Here is a 21,905-nt window from a genome sequence, read left to right on the forward strand (position 1 = left end):
CAGAGGATAGGTGCATGGTAGTAAGAAAGAGGTTTATTTTTAGGAACTGGTTCACACTATGGAGGCTTGGCAAGTTCAAACTCTGCAGGGTAGGCTGGCAGGCTGGATACCCAGGGAAGAGTGGCAGTTAGAGTGCAAAGGCAGTCTGTTGGCAGAACTCTCTCCTCTTCCAGGGAGGTTCATCTTTTTCTACTCTTAAGGCCTGTGATGATGGGATGAGGCCCACCCACATTGTGAAGAGTCATCTCCTCTGCTCAGAGCCTACTGATATGTTAGTCCTCATTTGAAAACAATACCTTCACAGCAACATAAGGAGTAATATTTAAGCAAATGTCTGGGTGCCCTGGCCTAACCAAATTGATACATAAAATTAACTATCACAGACTGTAACCTGTATGAAGACAAGATTCTCACACTGCTGCCTAGTGAACCTAGTACATTGTCATCCCTTAGTAAATTATGAAGGAACAGCACCTAAATGCAGTTAGTGGTAGATGGTGTTAATCTTTATAATCAGAACTTTTAGTAGTGTTAGAATTATGAGGAGGAGATATCCAGGACCCAGGATTTTAAATGGTTCTTGTAGATGAAGGCAAGTTTTCAGAACATCCACTGGCCATGGCCATCCTCACAAGGTCTTCAAGGGGGAGAGTGGCCCTGAAGTGGAAGCAAGTTTGGTGTGTTCAGCAAACAGCAAGGTAACTGATGTGGCTAAGACAGAGTGACCAAAGACAGCGCTGTCCAGCAAGGAGGGTACAGAAGCAGCAGGTGGCCAGTGCTATAAGCCTGAACATTTGTGAAGGCTGGGTGACATAGTGTCCACTTGTGAGTTTTGAGCCCAGCAGTGAAATCAAGGCTTCCAAGAATCAGAGGGGATCCAGCAGAGGGCCCCCTGCAACACCTGACCCAAAAGTACATTCTTCTAAAGAGAGGTTTATCTTCTAATTCACCCAAAGGTACCTTTTGTTCATAAAGCCTGCCTTCTAAGGATTGCTTTGGCTCAGATGTGCCACCTTTAAAAATCTTGGCTTCTGTGAGAAGAAAAGCAAAAAGACCAGTTAAATAGGTGCTTGCAAAATCCAGGGACGATAAGATGGTCGCTTGGACCAAGGTGGTAGCACTAGAGTTTTTGAGAAGTGCTCAGATTTCAAATGTATATTGAAAGCACAGACAGCGGAATTTTCTGACATAATATTGCGTGACTGTAAGGGAGAGGAGTCAGTGATAACCCCCAATGATTTTTGCCTAAGCAACTGGAAAGATGAGGTTATAGACAACAGAGATAGAGACAGTTGCAATAGAATCACAGGCATAGGGGCTGGGACTGCAGAAATTAGGAATTTAGGTGCAATGTGTTAAGTTTACTATGCCCGTGTATATCCAGGTGGAAAAGCTGAGTAAGCATTGAGAGATACTAGTCTAGAGTTCGGGGCAGAGCCCAGACAGATGCCAACGAGGGAGTCATCCATGTAGGGAGTATATCTAGGCCAAGAAATGCATTAAAATCAGCTGGATGGAGAGTATTGTTTGAAGTTAGGGACATAAGGAGAAACTACCAGTAAGATATGAGAAGAATTGAAAGAGAAGTGTCCCTGAAGCTCAGCCTTGTACATTTCAAAATGAAAGGAGTGATGGACAGTGTCAATTACTGCCAAGACTGGCTAATGAGACTGACACTGAACCACTGGATTTGTCCCCATGCTGGATAATAATTAAATATTTCAGGTGGTAACATCAAAGGGAAAGAAGTTAAGTGGTAGCTGGAGGGGTATTTGGGATCCACAGAGATAATACAACAAGTTTGTGTTAAATGAGGATGATGCAGGAGAGAAAGGGAATGGAACAGGAGAGAAGAGAGAGCTCTGGGGACAGAAGAGCTAGGATGTAATTGCAGGGTTTAACCTGGGTGTATGGAGAACTAGACCTGGTGGAAGGAGAGAAAGCATAGTATAGATGCAGGTTGATTGGGTGATGGAAACGTATGGAACTTTTCTGCTGCTGTCCTTATCTTAGTGAACTAGAAGCAAGGTCACTAGCAGAAAGGAAAAAAAAAAGACTCTCACTTTCCCATTGGATCCCAGGACCACCCAAACTGGACTTATGAAGAACAAGAGCCATTGATTACATAAGCAATGGACTATTATTGTTTGAATGATTGAGTAATCCTTATAAGGCTTGAGTATACTCTAGTTTATTTCTAGAGTGGAATCACATCTGACAGACAAAGGAAACTGCAAATAAATTCTGCTCTTTACTCACATTTTTCAAAGAACATAATGGGGAACCCACCTCACAGTCTTTAGCACCTCTCATTGTCACCCCCGTCTTCCCCTCTTAGTCCACCTCGTAAGGCAGTTACCCCATGCCTGTTTCCAAACAACACTCTGCCAGTGCTGCAGCCCACATCGTAGGTAACTCTCATCTGCACCCCTCTTTGTCTGGATTTTGTTAGGTAGACCAAATTTGTCTCTAGTGTTTCTCCATTCTGAAAACTATACAAGGAAAAAAAGCAGCAAACGTAAATCTGCTGGGAAAAGAACACGGAAATCAAAGCCTTATTTGGGGGCTGACGGGGAGAAGGGAAAGCTGTGAACACTCACACATTAATAATTTTTGTCATGTCACAACAGCAATCAAATCCCCAATGACAGTGTTGTCATAAAATCTATACAGCCCCTACTCTGGGCTTTGGTCTTGGCCTGTTTTCTGGGCTACAGACTCAGATTCACCACAATCCTTTTGCGGCTGTTCAGCTCCTCTTATCACCCTGTGTTTTACTACCTCCTTCTAAGCTTAAAATGCAGCATTTTATACCAAACATAGACCCTCAGAGAAGGAAGTGTGGAGGTCCTCTTACCCAGCATTTCATGCTTTCTGGCATCATTCTCATAACTTCCCTGACACCTAGCCTTTGGCCTCACTATATCCTAAGGCAGCCCATTCCGTTAATGGAATGTGTTACATTCCAATGAGCTAAATCTCTCTACTTCTAACCCCTGATTCTCTGACTTAGCTCTGGGGCTACACAGAACAAACCCATCCAGTCCCCTTTGTCTAGGGAACTAGCCATCTTCTTTCCTCCATCTTGTCTCCTCTAAGTGTTCAGACAGCGTCTGAATCACAAATCAATCTACACTGAGAATGAAAGCTTTCTGCAGTCTTTACCTGCTAGTAAATTAAACATGAAAGAGAATATACCTGCTTCAAGTCGAGTTCCAAATAGCCTTTTGCTAAGGGAGGATTAAGAGCTCCTTTAATGCCTATATAAAATCCAATGAAAAGGTTAAAGCTGGATGAAATTGTATTTTTGAATGATGTATCTAGCATGAATACTACAAGGAAAGAAAGGGAAGGGGCATGATTATCTGAAGTTGAGAGGCAAGATTAGGGAAAGAGTCATTCACGTGCATCCCACTGAAGTGTAATCTCAGTCCTGCTCCTCTACATTTTTATTCAATGTCTGCACATTCCAGTGATTGAGCTAGGTGTTAGGATAGCAGTGGTGAGCATTCCTTCACTTATAAATTCAACAAATATTTCCTGCGGACCTGCAACCTGCTAGCACCATTCTGCCAAAGGGATACAAAAGTGAACAACACAATCAGGAAAAAAAATCCCTTTTCCACTTAATATTCTAGGGAGGGGGAAAGAACTTCACAAATAAATGTAAAACTCTAATAGTTACAAACATGTAGGAAGGGAGTAAGGAGGATTGAGGTCAGAGATGAAACTTGAGGGGTTGGGAGAATCCAGATAATATAGGGATTTGTGAGTCATGTAAAGAATTTCCATCTCTGGCTACGAGCAGTGAGGACCCACTGAAATGTTTTAAGCTAGATATGTGTGTTTAGTAGGATCTAGTTTCTATTAAGGAGAGAATGGATTTAATGTAGAGAATGGATTGGAGGGGACCGTGGTGAAGACAGAAAATTATTACAGTGATTCACAGAAAAGATTTTTGTTACTTGGACCAGAATGATAGCAATGGGTATAGAAACAAAGCGACAGATTTAAGAGATCTCGAAGAGAAAACCTATGGGCATCACGGTGATTTGAATGTAAGAGGCAAGGGAGAGCAAGTGTGTTTTCTTTTCAAATATGTAAGTTAATCTTACTTCCTTTTTAAAATAATTGTATTGGAGCATAGCTGGTTTACAATGTTGTTAGCAAAGTGACTCAATTATACATACACATATATTTGGTCTTTTTCAGATTCTTTTTTCATAGAAATCATCATAGAATATTGAGTAGCATTCCCTGTGCCATATAGTAGTCCTTGTTTATCTATTGTGTGTATACTGGTGTGTGTATGCTCATCCCAAGCTCCTGATTTATCCCCTGCCCCACATTTCCCCTTTGGCAACCATGAGTTTTGGATATCTGTCAGTCTGTTTCTGTTTTATAAATAAGTTCATGTGTATCATTTTTAATTCCACATATAAGTGATATTATATGATATTTGTCTTTCTCTGTTTGAATATGGCAATCTCTAGGTCTATGTCTGTTGCTGCAAATGGCAATATTTTGTTTTTATGGCTAATATTCCATTGTACCTATGTTCCACATTTTCTTTATCCATTCATCTCTCGATGGACATTTAGGTTGCTTCCATATGTTGGCAGTTGTAAACAGTGCTGCAGTGAACACTGGGGTGCAGGTATCTTTTCTAGGTATGATTTACTCTAGATACATGCCCAGGAGTGGGATTGATGGCTCATATGATAACTCTGTTTTTAGTTTTATATGGACTGTTCTCCATAGTGGCTGCATCAATTTACATTCCCACCAACAGTGTGGGAGGGGTCTCTCTTCTCCACAGCCTCTCCAACATTTATTGTTTGTAGACATTTTAATGACAGACATTCTGACCGGTGTGGTTTGATTTGCATTTCACTAATAAGTAGTGATGTTGAGTATTTTTGCATGTGTTTTTTGCCCATCTGTACGTCTTCTTTGGAGAAATGTCTATTTAGATCTTCTGCCCATTTTTTGATTGGATTTTCTGATATAGAGTTGCATGAGCTGTTTGTATATTTTGGAGATTAATCCCTTGCCAGTGGCTCTATTTGCAAATATTTTCTCCCACTTTGTGGGTGTCTTTTCATTTTGTTTATGGCTTCCTTTGCTGTGTAGAGATTTTAAGTTTAATTGGGTTCCATTTGTGTTTATTTCCGTTACTATAGGAGGTGGATCCAAAAAGATACTGCTGTGATTTATGTCAGTGTTCTGCCATGTTTTCCTCTCAGAGTTTTTATATGTATAGTGTCTGGCCTTGTATTTATGTCTTTGATCCATTTTGAGTTTATTTTTGTGTATGGTATTACAGAGTGTTCTAATTTCATTCTTTTACATGTAGTCCAGCTTTCCCACACCACTTACTGAAGAGATTGTCTTTTCGCCATTGTGTATTCTGGCTTCCTTTGTCATAGGTTAGTTTGACTATAAATGCGTGAGTTTCTCTCTGTACTTTCCATCCTTTTCCATCACCAAAATAGCGACCTCTGTGAGAGCTCAAGCTAATCAAATATTCTTTGTAGCCTCTACCACCACTGTCCTCTCCCTACCACCAGTGAGCCATAGCCAACCTCATCTCCCCAGGAGCACCTCCAAGATTGGAGTCCCGGTTTCCTCCTACACTGTGGAGCTTCTGACTGAAGTCCCTCTGGCCTTCAAAGATGCTCTTGGGGCTTTTGTTGCCTAGGGAGGATTGGAGCCCATATACTCCTGGGACAAAGCTTGGCACCTACCCATGCCAGTCCCCTGGAACTCCTGTAACCAGTGTCCTGTTGCCTGGGGGTACCAACAGGGAAAGAAGCTCTTATGGTAGGCCTGCCCCACGACTCGTGCCTCCACTGTGGATGAGCATCTCAGGCTGGGGAGTACAGAGCAGCTGTGCCCACCTTCTGTGCAGGTTACTCTCTGCTTTGCCCTCCTGAAACTTGTTGCTGCACTCTCCTCCTTGGCTTCAAAGCTCCCCCTGCATCCAGGCTGATGTTCCTGCTGGCAAGGAATCTTCCCAAGGTATGGGGACATTTCCTTCTTCACAGCTCTCTCCCCAAGGTGCAGGTCCTGTACCTTTCCTTACTGAGTCCTTTTTTTTCCCTTTGTCCTACTCCATTACATGGACGTTTTATTGCCCTTTCAGAAGTCTGAGGTCTTCTGCCCTGTTCAGTAGATATTCTGTGTGAGTCACTCCTCTTGGAGATGTATTTTTTGTTTTCATGTGAGAAGGTGAGCTCCCCATGCTGCTTCTCTGCCATCTTTATCCTGTCCTCTGTGTTGGCATTTTAAAGGGTTATTTTGGGAGGATAAGTACCCATTTGTGACTTCCTGAAAACATATAGACCTCATCTGAAAGACCTCATCTGAATAGACAGAACCACATAGAAATCAACCCAAGCCCATCCTTCAGGAAGGATCTGGAGATATTTGCAAAATCTCCTTAAATATCCTCCAGCTTGAGATCTCCAAGTGAGCCTTGCTGAGAATGTATTTTTTGTGCATATCGTGGTAAAATATAACTGCTCTAAGATTTTTCTGCCAGGATGCTCATTTTTAATAAGGTTTTCGTGCATTGCTCCACAGGCCTTCTGCTGTACCAAGAATGCATTCTAGGTAGTGATCAAGAGTGGCAGTGCCACTCACTGGACTAGCAAATACCATGACAAAGCCAGGTCTGGAGAGGAAAGGCCACGGTTAAAGTGGGGACATGTTGAGTTTGAATGTCTGAGATGAAACAATAATGGGAGTATTGATAAGTAACATAAGTCTGGATTTCTAAGGAATTACCTAGAATGACAACACTCAGAATGATTTTGGCTATGGCAAGGAAGGGTCATGCTAGATCAAGGAGAAGCATGCAATTTATCCTTGGAAGGCGGGGCTAGAGACACCCTATTCTGAGTATTCTGAGCTTCTGGATTTATTAAGAGGTGGTCTTAGAACCATTTGGGTATCTAATACAAGTTGTCTTGGTACAGAATCAATTGTGTATAAGACAGGAATATCAGATAAAATTGAAAGGTAGGTGGACTCCATGAACAGGAATGGGGATGCCATCTGGAAGTAAGGCAATTATCCTTTCTCTGTACATGAGTATTCCCTGCTTCTGTTGTAGATGAAACAAACTGGCCACCTCAGTCCTAATCAGAGTGGTCAACAGAGACAGGCTAGTCCCATAATCAACTCCAAGTCTCCAGGGTAAAAAACCGTATTGACACATCTTGCAACATATGCCAACCCTAGTACAAACATGCCAGCACAGGGCATCTTTCTACAACAGCCCACTGCAGAAGCTGCAGGGGCAGAGTTTCTGAGAAAGGACAGAAACAGGCCTGACCAATTGACTAACATGTCTGCAACAGAGTATAATTAACGCTCATCCAATTTGTGAAGGGAACAAAAGCTCTCTGCTTTACAATCAACTCTTAATTATCTTGATGGGTATTAATTTGTACATCCATATTTCTCCTTGGTTAATTATTAATCTTATGGTTCCTGTCTACCATATTTTCTAACTCTTGTTTTCCTGGCATCTAATAAAACCCGGTACTGGATCTTCATATTTCCTTTTCAAATTCTGATCATCTCCCCAAGAATTTTACACCTCTCAATTGTATTTGTGTCACTGTTTGATCTTGTCTTGTGTCTGAGTTTTATGTCATCCATCTTGAAGGTGGCTATGCTTAAAAATTCTGAAAATCCCTGAAATATTTTAAACCTATTTGCATTTTTCTTTCTTTTTCAAAGACCTATGAGGGTGGTGAATCTCAGACGCTGATACAACTGCCCACTCAGACGCTCATCTTTCCTGAGAGTGCCACGAGCCAGCCCCTAAGTTCCACCTGCCTCCATCCTGTGTTGTCATGCTTAGTAAATGACAACATAAAGACGTCAATCTGGATGGCATTTTCTCCCTCTGTATCAGCCCTTCTAACCTGCCTGCCACTTCTGGTAATATTTTAAGCCAGATAGTCTCTCCAGTTAAAGACCCTTCAGAGGACAGATTCCACACCCCTTTCTTGGTCCTAAAGGCCTTTTCTCACCTCTTCAGCCCCTATTTCACCACTATCCATCCCCACCTCACCCTATTCTTCATGCATAACACACTCTTATGCTTGCTCTGCCGAAGAAATCCCCATGTCTTATTACTTTCTCCTTGGGCGATTTTCCCAATCTCCCCACTCCCAGATCATATCCTCTACCTTGTCTGACTTCTCTTACAATCAATGTTCTTGCTACCATATTTCAGCTGTAAGTTTACAGGTTTGCCTTCTCCAGGTGAGTCAGTGTAATGAGCACCAATTTTAGAACCAGAGTGCTAGGGTTCAGTTTTGCTGCTACCTGAGTTATGTGAACAACTCAACTTGGCAAGTTGTTTAACCTTTCTGTGCCTCAATTTTCCCAAAAAGAATCTCTTAAATAGTACTTAATTACATAGTCTCAACACTTAGCACATGCCTAGTACATAAACTTCTTTAGAACAGTGCTCTATATTTAATCAATTAATATTTGATTAACAGCAGATGTGATAGAATGCAGACAGACCGATACTATCCTCTGGTCAATTCTCAAAGACAAGAGAGTGATTCAAAATGTTGGTAAAAATTCAGATGACATGATAATGTCAGAATATTGGTATTTCTAGGTACATATATGCTAGTAAATACTTAAGCATACTGCAAAGAATAAAAACCTTGAAGTTAGATTTAAGTTTGAATCCCATCTCTGTTGCTTACCTGTATTTTCTATAAGGTAAATAAATCCTTTTACTTCCTCTATCTCATTCCATAAATAATAACAATATTATATATTTTAAGCCACAGACTAAGTAAGACTATATGTATAAATTACCTACCTCAGTGGCCAACAGGGAAGGTAATCAATGTAATTTGCTTGACGAATCACCTTCTGTCTTATAGAAGTTTCCTTTCAAAGTAAAAATACAAAAGGTAGTTTGAGGAGATCAGAACAGGTAAAAATTTTTGCTTTATGTTATGAAGTTACTTGACTGCATTGACAAATAGCTAATGTCTTTGAACACAAAATGTTCCAGGGACTGTTCTCAGTGTTTTACCATCAGTATCTCATTTAATCCTCCCCAAAGCCTGTAAGGTCTGTACTAATATTATCGTCAGGTGGCAGAGGCTAAACCAAAGTTTGGAGAACTTTTTAAAGACCAAAAGATCATCAGAAAGAAGGAAAAATGACTTCCTAACAAATACCAAAGTCTTTCCTAAAACCCATGGTGACCTGATACCATAGAATGAGAAGGAAGCAGTTGACCAAGATGGATAGATTTTTCTTTGCTCAGATACTGGAGCTTCTCATAGTCATGTATAAGGACAAACTTTTTGTAAGAGGTAGACCACTTCAAAGGCTTAGCGTTAGTAAAAGCCTACTTCTTTATACCAACAGCCTCCAGACAAGGCTCTTTGAAATAGTAGTTATTCACTTGTTAGCCAACAGGTGGCCTAAGAGCATTATTTTTCAACTTCACTGTGCACAACAGCTATGTGACCTTATCCAATTACCCCAGGATTCAATGACATTAATAAACATGCTCTAAAATCAGCTGGGTTGCAGAAACATCCCTTTTATTGTAGGTTTGCACCATAACTGTTGGAAATTACCTGATGATTAATGTTGTCTAACCTGGGGAACTATATTGTAATGAAGTTCAGGATTTATCGAAAAATACGATAATAATCCTCTTTGTTTACATCTGTAATTAATGTAGTTCAGTAGGGAGCCCTTGAAACCTTGTATAAGCAAGATTTATCCCCATTGGAATAGATTGCAGCCATATGTCACCATTCAAAAGGTAATTGGTACATTTCATTAGAAAGTAATTGAAAAAAAGATTTATTTTAATGCCTTGTAATAAATAATCTTGATAAACACTATTGTTAGCAGAGATATCTGCACTGTATAAAGATTTTGCATCAGAATATGGTATATACTACATATCATTCTTGGATTTTTCTAAGAAGTTTTTACTTTGTTGTGACTCTGAAGAAAGGATAGCCTCTTATTATGCTACTGGCTTTCCTGTGGGGTCTAGACCTTCTCATTATGGTCACATACCTCTCTGTTCTCATAATTTTCCTTATGACAAAACCCTGGTTTATTCTATATCACTCAAAAGACAATCCTCCACACATATGAACAGAAATGTTTCTAATGGTGGTTTGGAGCACAGTCCTAAGAGACTGGGCTACAAAGTCTCAGACTTTGGCTGAATGGACATTATGATAGACATATGTCTTAGGATTTTAGAAAGCATTAAACAAGTTGCTATACACAAAGGCTTTAAACAAATTCTTGTTATACAAGAGACACTCAATGAATGCTGTGGTGGTTTAGTCGCTAAGTCATGTCCAACGCTTGTGATCCCATGGGCTGCAGCCTGCCAGGCTTCTCTGTCCATGGGATTCTCCAGGCAAGAATACTGGAGTGGGTTACCATTTCTTCTCCACAGTGAATGGTATACTTAGTACACTTAGTATGATTACACTCTCTCTCAGGGTCTTGCTATCCTGAGCCTTTGAGGAGACATCCTCAGTTCCAGGGTGTACTTTTATTTAAATTGCATTGTAAAAGCAAAAGTAGTTTTTTACCAGCATTTTTCCCCCATTTCCATTTTTTTATGTGATGAAAATAAACAAGCGCATGAAGAACAGAGAAATCTGCACCCTTCTCAACACTAGCTATGACTAAAAAGACCTTCTCACTCCCAACTAAAGTCTCTCAGGTAAAAACAGATCAATAATTATTTTGAGAGTTTTACGACTCTGTGAGCTACTTATTCAGAGTAATACAATCCCACTTAGTTCCTCATCTCAGTTTGTTGAGAGCAAAATAATCCCCAAAGCCATCTGCAGATTGAGATACAATCATGCTTTTAACAGAGGACCAACTGAAATAGCAAAACAATGGCAGAAGAGAAGTGAATTAAATAATTTTCTTTCTACATCTCTGATAATCAAGCCACGTTCAAGAGCTTTTCTCTGCCTATCACAACTGTATCATGATAGAATAGTTCAGACCTGTGCTATATAATCATAGCTCTATAAAGTGACTGTTAGAATCCTCATTACCTTTATAGTTGGGGAAGGTGAGCTCTTATCCAAGATCGTACAGTCACTGTGTGGAATGTCAGGCCCCAAGTTCTGTGTCTCCTTACTCTGCTTCATTTCAGTGCTGTGCTTCTCAAATTAGGATCCAGAACACCATAATCTTCCTGGAGAATGTTTTGCCTAAAAATTTTAGGGTAGAAATCAAATAATTTAATTATACATTAAATCACTATTTTTCCATTAAATAGGGACGTTTTATACTCCATAATGCACTAAATCAATATTCCTTTCAAAGATACATGCAAGAAATGTCAAAGAAACATTGGACTTTTAATGGGTCCTGTGCCCCACAGAAAAGTATGAACCCTGTATGATGATAATTCAGTGGAAGGCTTTGAGAAGGCTATCTTGAAGCCAAATGGTCCTGGTTACCTGAATCCCACCTCTGAGAGTCAATATCTGGGTAGCCTTGCATGAATCATTCCACTTTACTGAACCTCATTTGTTTAACAGGAATTCTACCACATACTGCTTAGGAAATCCTAAGGATTCCTTAGACCATGTGAAAATCCAAAAGCATAATAGGTGTTCAGTATACAGTGAAAGTGTTAGTCACTCAGTTGTATCCGTCTTTGCAACCCCATGGACTGTAGCCCACCAGGCTCCTCTGTCCATTGGATTTTCCAGGCAAGAATACTGGAGTGGGTTGCCATCCCCTTCTCCAGGGGATCTTCCCAACCCAGGGATCGAGCCCAGGTCTCTTACATTGCAGGCAGATTCTTCACCATTTGAGCCACCAGGAAAGCCCCAGTACATAGTAGTCATCATTATTAAAACATGCCCTCTGGTTTGTTCAGCCACTGGTTCCCACATAATCCCCAAGCTAACTACTCTGAGCCCAAGAAAGAACCACTGGCCCCTCTCCATTTTGCTTTCGAAACTATTTCTAGGAGGGATTGGGGCCAGGAGGAGAAGGGGACGACAGAGGATGAGATGGCTGGATGGCATCACCTACTCAATGGACTTGAGTTTGCATAAACTCTGGGAGTTGGTGATGGACAGGGAGGCCTGGCATGCTGCAATTCATGGGGTCACAAAGAGTCGGACGTGACTGAGCGACTGAACTGAGGTATTATTTTGACTAAAAGGGGATCCCTAAAATGGGTTGTGAAAAATTCCAAAGTATGTAAACTAGATATTAACTAGCTTATTTATTTTATGGCTGGACCCAAAATAGAAAATTTCAATTAAAACCATATAGAAAACCATTCACTTTAAATTTATGTTATCTAAAGTGTTTCCGCAATGGCTCAGCAGGTCAAGACTCCACCTGCAATGCAGGAGATGTGGGTCAGATCCCTCAGTTCAGAAGATCCTCTGGAGGAGGAAAATGGTAATCACTCCAGTGTTTTTTAATTAAATTTATCTATTTTTAATTAAAGGATAATTGCTGTGCAATATTGTTTTGTTTTCTGCCAAGCCTCAACATGAATCAGCTATAGGTATACATACGTCCCCTCCCACCTCCCTCCCCTCTAGGTTGTTACAGCGCCCCAGTTTGATTTCCCTGAGTCATACAGCAAATTTCTATTAGCTATCTATTTTACACATGGTAATGTACATGTTTAGAAAATCCCATAGACAGAAGAGCCTGGCAGGCTACAGTCCAAAGGGTCGCAAAGAGTTGGACACAACTGAGCAACTAAACACACACACATTATCTAAAATGCCTTTCAACACAAATAAAGTGCTCTGTAAGTTTTTATTATAATTTACTTTTACCCCCAAGCCCTAACACTTCATCCTGTTACTGTAATGTTCATTCCCAGTCAATAAAGGCAGTTTTAGAGTAGCGTTTAGAAGTATGCTTTCTGGTGCAAGAGCTGCTGTTGAAACATCTCTGCTGCTTCCTCCTAGTGATGCAACCTTAGGCTTATCATCCCCCCTCAAACTCACTTTCAAACTAGGATCATTAACAATAATGGTGTAATGACTTCCTTCTAGAATTGTTTTACTGAGCACAGTCCCTAGAACACGTGGTACATATGCAATATTTTTTAGCTATACTTTTATATAAAATAGCTTTTACAAAATTAAACTTGAATTAAGCATAGTTATTCACATATGAAACATTAACTTTCACTTTTTAGTCTTCTAGGAACTATGTAGCTCACCTGTAGTTCCCCACAGATAGAGGTTCCCGTGGATGCGTGCACAGTTGCTTCACTCATGTTTGACTCTTTGTGACCCCGTGGACTGTAATTATCCTGGCAAGAATACTGGAATGGGTTGCCACTTCCTCCCCTAGGGGATCTTCCCAACCCAGGGATCAAACCTGCATCTCCTACACTTGCACACAGATTCTTTACCACTTCAGCCACCTGGGAAGCCCAGAGTTTTCCTGTACAACATGTAAACAAACAGATAAAGAGAATTCTTTTAGATGTCTACTGATTGTTAGCACTGAGGATGAAGATATCGTGACAGCCTCACTCAGGGTAGGAGGGCTCTTTCATGATAATCATGTCAGGCAACACACTCATTTGCTATTCATCTTCCAAAATCTGTAATGAGGTATATTTTAGGGCTGAGCAAGGCAGCCTTCCATTTGCTGCCCCAGTCACCTCATTGTGTGCAGAAGACCAGGCCCCCATGGCCATGTAGCAAGTTAGTGCCAAGGAGCTGAACTGACTTCCAATTCTGATCAAAGCTAATGATTTCATTTAAAAGAGAAATCTAAATAATATTTCTTAATTTTCATTCTTAATTAAAATAACTGACAGCCTAGCTCTTTGTTACATATGGAGTCAGGTTAGCTGCATGGGTCATTAAACATTCTGAGAACATTAGGTCTTATTGAAAAGACTTGAAAGTTATTACTCTCATTAATAGTGTGGAAATGTTCATCATTTCTTTGATATGCAAATCAATTATTTGGGTTTTATCTCACTTGAGAAAGAATCTCCAAATGCGAGGAATATAATATTTTGGAGATGGTAGGGTGCAGAACTAGAGAGAGTTTCTCTGGAAAGAGCAATTATGATGTCTGTAGTTTTACATGCAGTCAACTTGAAAACCTCAGGTTGTGAGAAATAGGATTTCCTGCAAAATCCAACCATCTAATCACCATTCAGAAGCCCATGTTAGACTCCTAATGCACAATACTTGTGATCAGTTTTTACCTCTGGCAGAAGTAACTGACAAATTCTACCCAAAACCTGTCAAGAATTTTCCCCTCTCAAAGTCATCAACATTTTAGTAAATCTTAAAACAGTAAAAATAGAGTATGGAAGGAAAATGGACTTCTAAGTAACTCACCTTAGAAATTTTTGACATCCAAGCTTTTTTCAAAGTCTGCATGGGGCCACTATGTAAACCAGGATGTCTCCTATGGATAATGAAATGTTAAGAAACCCAGAGGGGTTTCGGAGAGGGAAAAACGGAAAAGGAATCATCTGTTCTAACCAGTTTAGGAGTGGAAATGAATGGGTATTTCATTTTTATCTGGATAAATACAGTAATATAAACTATCACCTATCACCACATCCTATGCACTTGATGAAAACTTCATCATCTATATTTCCACATTTCAGCTTCCTAACAGTCTTGGGAGGGAGATACTCTTATCCCTACAGAGTATGAGAAACTGCTAAGCCTCAAAAAGGCTTATTTAGGGACTTCCCTGGCAGTCCAGTGAAGACTTTGCTGTGCAGGGGTCGCTGGTTTGACCTCTGGTTGAGGAGCTGAGATCCCACATGCTTCAGGGTAAAAAAAAACAAAACAAAAAAAAACATAAAACAGAAGCAGTATTGTAACAAATTCAGTAAAAACTTTGGAAAAGTAGGTAAGCCTTTTTTTGTTTTAAGTCAAACACCCATCAGATGGAGCTGCTTGGACTCAAAATCGTGATTCTAAAGCTCAAGCTTTAAACACTATCCTCTATTCCTATCCAAGAAAGATTGAAATATTTAAGAGGGAGATCTATGGCCTTCATGGACAAACTAAAAGGAACATATTACATGAAACCAACTACAACCCTAATAGAACAAGTCAGAATGGGTAGTTACTAGCAAAATGGGCCACAAACTAAGGGACAAATAGACAGATACAAAATTTGGTTTCGGTCTAAACTCAGTATGAACACTCATGTGATGTACAATTTAATGTTACTAGACTGCAATAATAAATTTTCCAGAATCATACCAAGATGGTAAGGGGAGAGTGTTTTTTTTTTTGGCCTGGATCTTACTCAGAACATACTCACAGCACTGTATTCAGTGCTAGGTAACAGAATCTAAGAGGGACATTGATTCAACAAATAATTATTGAATGCCAGGTAACATTCTTGATGCTGGGCATGAATATAGTGTAATTACTACCTTTGTAGAGTTTAGTCTAGAGCAAGAAAGAGACTAAAACAGGGAAACAGACAAGTAATTACACATTGTCTTCAGTGGCCTGCAGGAACGTTACTGACTGAAGGGTGAGAAGGAAACAGACATACCAAGAAGCATAGTAGAGGGTGGAGACAAGTGGATCCACCAGCTGTCCAGGGGCACAGGAAGGTCTCAAGTCCACAGGAAGGTCTTGTTGAAGAAAACCTCAGAATAACTAGGGTGCCTGTTTTATAAATGTGGAGTACCACTATGGAGACTCCATATTACATCACAAGTTACTGGGTGAGACTTCCACCCAGTACATGGAACTAATTTTCAATGACTAGCGTCATGGACTAACTAGGAATCAGGGTGCTTGGGTTTGATCTACAACTCTCTAGGCATGTGGCCTGGACCATGACATTTTTTTTTAGAAATGGATGAACTTTTACTTAGTTTCCCTTTAAGACTTTAACAGAAAATGGTGCAATCCCCTACTTACGCTTTTCTAAATTGGAGGAAAATTGCTTTACAATGTTGTGTTGTTTTCTGCTGTACAACATCACAAATCAGTCATAACTAAATGTACCTTCCTCCTTCAGCCTCCATCCTACCCCTCGACATCATCACAGAGCACCAGGCTGGGATCCCTGTGCTATACAGCAGCTTCCCACTCGTTGTCTGTTTTACACATGCTAATATATATAAGCTAATGCTACTTTCCAAATTCATTCTACCCTCTCCTCCTTCAACTGTGTCCACAAAAGACACATGTACCCCAATGTTCATTGAAACACTATTTACAATAGCCAGAACATGAAAGTAACCTAGATGTCCATCAACAGATGAATGGATAAAGAAGTTTTGGTACATCTACACAATGGAATATTACTCAGCCATAAAAAGGAATGAATTTGACTCAGTGATAGTAAGGTGGATAAACCTAGAGCCTATTATACTGAGTAAAGTAAGTCAGAGAAAAACAGATATCATACATTCACACAAAACTCAGCAATGGCCACAGGATTGGAAAAGGTCAGTTTTCATTCAATCTCAAAGAAAGGCAATGCTAAAGAACGCTCAAACGACTGCACAATTGCACTCATCTCACAGACTAGTAAAGTAATTCTCAAACTTCTCCAAGCCAGGCTTCAACAATACATGAACCATGAACTACCAGATGTTCAAGCTGGTTTTAGAAAAGGCAGAGGAACCAGAGATCAAATTGCCAACATCTGCTGGATCATCAAAAAACCAAGAGAGTTTCAGAAAAACATCTACTTCTGCTTTATTGACTATGCAAAGGCCTTTAACTGTGTGGATCACAATAAACTGTGGAAAATTCTAAAAGAGATGGGAATACTAGACCACCTGACCTGCCTCTTGAGAAATCTGTATGCAGGTCAGGAAGCAACAGTTAGAACTGGACGTGGAACAACAGACTAGTTCCAAATAGGAAAGGGAGTACGTCAAGGCTGAATATTGTCACCCTGCTTATTTAACTTCTATGCGGAGTACATCATGAGAAATGCTGGGCTGGATGAAGCACAAGCTGGAATCAAGATTGCCGGGAGAAATATCAATAACCTTAGATATGCAGATGATACCGCCCTTAAAGCAGAAAGTGAAGAAGAACTAAAGAGCCTCTTGATGAAAGTGAAAGAGGAGGAGAGTGAAAAAGTTGGTTTAAATCTCAACATTCAGAAAACTAAGATCATGGCTTCTGGTCCCATCACTTCATGGCAAATAGATGGGGAAACAGTGGCAACAGTGACTGACATTATTTTTGGGGGCTCCAAAATCACTGCAGATGGTGACTGCAGCCATGAAATTAAAAGATGCTTGCTCCTTGGAAGGAAAGTTATGACCAACCTAAACAGCATATTCAAAAGCAGAGACATTACTTTGCCAACAAAGGTCCATCTAGTCAAGGCTATGGTTTTTCCAGTAGTCACATATGGATGTGAGAGTTGGACTATAAAGAAAGGGCCAAAGAGTTGATGCTTTTGAACCGTGGTGTTGGAAAAGACTCTAGAGACTCCCTTGGACTGCAAGGAGATCCAACCAGTCCATCCTAAAGGAAATCAGTCCTGAATATTCATTGGAAGGACTGATGTTGAAGCTGAAACTCCAATACTTTGGCCACCTGATGTGAAGAGCTGACTCATTGGAAAAGATCCTGATGTTGGGAAAGATTGAAGGCAGGAGAAGGGGACAACAGAGGCTGAAATGGTTGGATGGCATCACCGACTCAATGGACATGAGTTTGAGTAAACTTGGGAGTTGGTGATGGACAGGGAGGCCCTGCGTGCTGCAGTCCATGGGGTCACAAAGAGTCGGACCTGACTGAGCGACTGAACTGAACAGAATATAGAAAAGATACTGATGAACCTATTTGCAGGAAAAGAATGGAGATGCAGACATTGAGAATGGACCATGACATATGACCTCTCTGAATCTCCCTGGGGCTGGTAGTGAATACCAGATGGGATTAAGTATATGATAAGCGCCCAATATGCGGGGCTTAAAATATGCATTTGCTAATGGCATGTGAATCTCATTATGTTGCTAAAATTTGACATTTGGCTTTCATTTGAGACCTCTGAGGTTACTTTGAATCAGGCTGTGTAAAAGCATGACTCAAAAATACAGGGTGAGTCACAGTGGTTTTTAGGAAACTGAAGTCAGATGTCACATCAACTGAAAATTAAAGATTTTCAGTTTAAAATTATCCCATCAGTTGAAAATTCAATTATGAATTTTCAAGTTGACAACAGAATGGGCCACGGTGTTTAACATGATGGAACCCAATACTATGCTCTGAAAGTTGTCAAGCATCAAAATCTCTCTCCGCATTAATTTAAATGGCGCATTACACTGATTCAAATCAGGTTCTTGAGAATTACTGTTGGTTCATTACTGTTTCTCAAACAGCCCAACTGAAATATGGGAGCGAATTTTAAAGCACTTTTCTTTAAATAGGAATTCAACTTTGAGCTCTTAAAGATTCAGTGAGAGCTAATGAACTTTAGATCAGCGAAGAAATTGTTTGACAGTTACACACATTCTTTGAGTAATGAAATCCCACTGATGGAAGTTATATATATATAATATCATTGGCTAAGCAACAGAGAAATGCAGTTGCTCAGATAGTACAATGGGCCCATTAAGTAGGCACTGATGTTTCCATTTATCAACTTAGCTGCTCTGGTCCCAGCCTGAATTACTAACAATTCTGTTCTCATCAGTAGGATGGTAGGGTTCCATAGTAAAGGTTGTCTGTCTACAACTCACACATAGATCTGCTAAGTGAGTGGTTTTCAACCATCACCACATCAGTGTCTCAGCATTCTCATTTAGTTTGTGTGGGATGTGACCCAGGTTTTGAAAGCGCCCCCATGTGGCTCTTACCAAATTGAAATTTCCTAGTCCCTGACATCAGCCAATCCAAGAATTCCCTAAAAGCACTTTCTTTAACCAAAATGCCACAAACTGTGTATTCTCTCCCACCAGTTCTTTCTAAATCATTTTCCTTTCTATTATAACTTTGTATTATATTTTCCCTCAAACTTAGAACATACACAGTCATTTTAGATGTTGGTGTCACTGTGAATCTGTTGTTTCTTAAGAAGGACGGGGATGCTAACCTTCTATTTCAGTTACCACATACAGTACTCGGTTTTTATGATGTTTCGAAGGTCATTCCCCAAAGTAACAAAAGCCATTGTTTCCATTCTCTGAGGATGGGAACAAAATATGATCTAAAAACTTGTCTCGGTTTGGAAGTGATTAACGTAGATACTTATGATGAAGGAAATGAAAACAAGAAATCTGGATAAGTAATCACTGTTTCTACAAAAACAATTTCAACAAAAAATGAGCTTGAAATGGGGAGAACAAACTGATAATGCCAAGAGCAAATAAATTATTCTCTGAGATTTAAAAGCAGACCTGTGATAGCATTTAAAGTTTTGTGGGTGTTTTTGATTCATGACATTCCCAAGTATCACCACCCCACGTTTCACAGGTCCTTGAAATGAAATTTGAGCAGAGAAGAGGAGGTTTCAAATCCATGCAGAAATGTACCAGGAAACAGAGGTTTTTGACAGAGAAAACATCTCTCCAGGGTTTCATTAACCTAAGAGACACAACCAGTTTTTCTCCTTGTCATATTCCCTGGCCGCACTGGACCTAGGAAACCATGTCAGAGGGGAACCAGAAGAGTCTGGGCACTGTGGACTCTGGTCAGGACTTTTCTTTGTCCCCAGCTATAGAAAGAGATGATTTCAGAGGACACCATCCTGACTTGGCCAGAATAATAGTTCCTAGTCTCACCAGCCATCTGCCACTCCATAGAACTAGACTGTGTTTTGGAGTGTATAAGCAACTATACCATTGCTACAGCAACACAGATATACACCAACCATGATCAAACACGCCTCTCACTTTTCTGTCTCTAGCCCTGTAATCCACCTGGTCACTTGATGTTCTCAAACACCTTCAAATCAACTTCTCTAAAACTCAACTCACAAGACACTGTAAGTGTTCTTTTTACATTGTTCCCTATCTTTGTGGCTGACCACCACCAAATGCTAGAAATCATCCTTGATGCTGATTTGGGTATGATGATGAAATGAGTCTTCTCCCACCTGCATAGCCACAGACTCCTATCTCCTTTTCTTGCACTGATAAAAGAATGAAATTAGAACATTGTTTAACACCATATACAAAATGAACTCAAATTGGACTAAAGATCTAAATGTAAGACTAGATACTATAAAACTCTTAGAGGAAAACATAGGCAGAACACTTTGACACAAATTACAGAAATATCTTTTTTGATCCTTCTCCAAGAGTAATGGAAATAAAAACAAAAGGAAACAAATGGATCCTAATTAAACTCAAGAGCTTTTGCACAGCAAACCATAAACATAATGAAAAAACAACTCACAGAATGGTAGAAAATATTTGCAAATGATGGGATCAACAAGGGATTAATCTCCAAAACTTACAAACAGCTCAGCTGGCTCAATATCAAAAAAACAAGCAACCTAATAGAAAACGGGTGGAAGATCTAACTAGACATTTCTCCAAAGACGACATATAAATGGCCAAGAAGCACATGACAAGATGCTCAACGTAATTATCAGAGATATGCAAATCAAGAGAGATACCACCTCATACTAGTCAGAATGGCCATCATTAAAAAATCTTCAAACAATAAATGCTAGAAAGAGTGTGGAGAAAACACTGTTGATGAGAATGTAAATTGTTACAACCATTAAGGAGAACTGTATAGAGGCTCCTTAAAAAGCTAAAAATAGAGCTATCTGATCCAGCAATCCCACTCCTAGGCATATATCAGAGAAAACCATAATTTGAAAAGATACATGCACACCAATGTTCATTTAAGCACTGTTTACAATAGCCAAGATGTGGAAGCAACCTAGGTGTCCACTGACAGATGAATAAGGAAGATGTGGTATGTATACACAATGGAATATTATTCAGCTGTTAAATGGAATGAAATAATGCCACTTTCAGCAATATAAATGGACCTGGAGAGTATCATACTAAATTAAGTCAATCAGAGAAAGACAAATATCACTGTAACTCTTATATGTAGCTAGTCACTAGAACCTCTTGTCTTAGTGGTTTAGTCACTAAGTCGTGTCCAACTCCTGCGGCCCCATGGACTGTAGCCCACCAGGCTCCTCTGTCCATGGGATTTTCCAGGCAAGAATACTGGAGTGGATTGCCATTTCCTTCTCCAGAGGATCTTCCCGACCCAGGGATCGAACCAGGTCTCCTGCATTGCAGGCAGATTCTTTACCAACTGAGCTATGAGGGAAGCCCAGCTCTTATATACAGAATCTTAAAAATGATACAAATAAATTTATTTATAAAAGAGAAACAGACTCACAGACTTAGAGCATGAATTTACAGTTACCAGGGGGAGTGAGGGGGTGGGGAGGGGATAGATTGGGATTGCAATGTACACACTAATATATTTAAAATAGATAACTAACAAGGACCTAGTGTACAGCACAAGGAACTCTGCTCAGTACTCTGTAATAACCTAAATGGGAAAAGAATTTGAAAAGGAATATATAGATATATAAGTGAAGCACTTTGCTATACACTGGGAATGAACACATTGTTAATCAACTATATTCCAATATAAAATTTTTTTTGAATGGAAGCACTGAGAAATATTTCTTAACATAAGAAATGAAAATAATAATTATTTGCCAACCTTTAAAGGAGAGTTGGAAAAAGCAAGAGAGTTCCAGAAAAACATCTATTTCTGCTTTATTGACTATGCCAAAGCCTTTGACTGTGTGGATCACAATAAACTGTGGAAAATTCTTCAAGAGATGGGAATACCAGACCACCTGATCTGCCTCTTGAGAAATCTGTATGCAGCTCAGGAATCAACAGTTAGAACTGG

At 39.9% G+C, this 21,905-nt stretch overlaps 1 protein-coding gene and 1 long non-coding RNA gene across 14 annotated transcripts in view; one reads left to right on the forward strand and one right to left on the reverse strand.

Annotated features, from left to right (window-relative positions):
* SGCD (sarcoglycan delta) overlaps window positions 1-21,905 on the forward strand; it is a 695,743-nt gene that overhangs the window by 654,728 nt on the left and 19,110 nt on the right. Inside the window, exon 8 of one of the 10 annotated variants that reach the window (XM_086412604.1) lies at window positions 16,057-21,349. The exons of 8 other annotated variants lie outside the window; for them this stretch is intronic. In XM_086412604.1, the coding sequence (XP_086268730.1) occupies window positions 16,057-16,153 (97 nt within the window). In that variant the 3' untranslated portion in view covers window positions 16,154-21,349. Of the gene's footprint in view, window positions 1-7,749; window positions 7,918-16,056; window positions 21,350-21,905 lie in introns of those variants that run through there. One more of the 10 variants, XM_086412606.1, reaches the window with a different exon arrangement.
* Window positions 1-21,905, reverse strand: part of LOC147369756 (uncharacterized) — a 206,507-nt gene that overhangs the window by 685 nt on the left and 183,917 nt on the right. Inside the window, exons 5-8 of one of the 4 annotated variants that reach the window (XR_015167848.1) lie at window positions 14,397-14,466; window positions 13,253-13,479; window positions 11,100-11,258; window positions 8,858-8,928 (exon numbers count right to left, since the gene is read on the reverse strand). This is a non-coding gene — a long non-coding RNA (uncharacterized LOC147369756). Of the gene's footprint in view, window positions 1-759; window positions 1,032-8,857; window positions 8,929-11,099; window positions 11,259-13,252; window positions 13,480-14,396; window positions 14,467-21,905 lie in introns of those variants that run through there. The other 3 variants (XR_015167852.1, XR_015167847.1, XR_015167854.1) reach the window with 3 other exon arrangements.

Source organism: Bos grunniens, chromosome 7 (genome assembly GCF_055505025.1).
Source record: "Bos grunniens cultivar Pamir isolate PY7600 chromosome 7, Bosgru_T2T1.0, whole genome shotgun sequence".
In the NCBI taxonomy this organism is placed as follows: domain Eukaryota; kingdom Metazoa; phylum Chordata; class Mammalia; order Artiodactyla; family Bovidae; genus Bos; species Bos grunniens.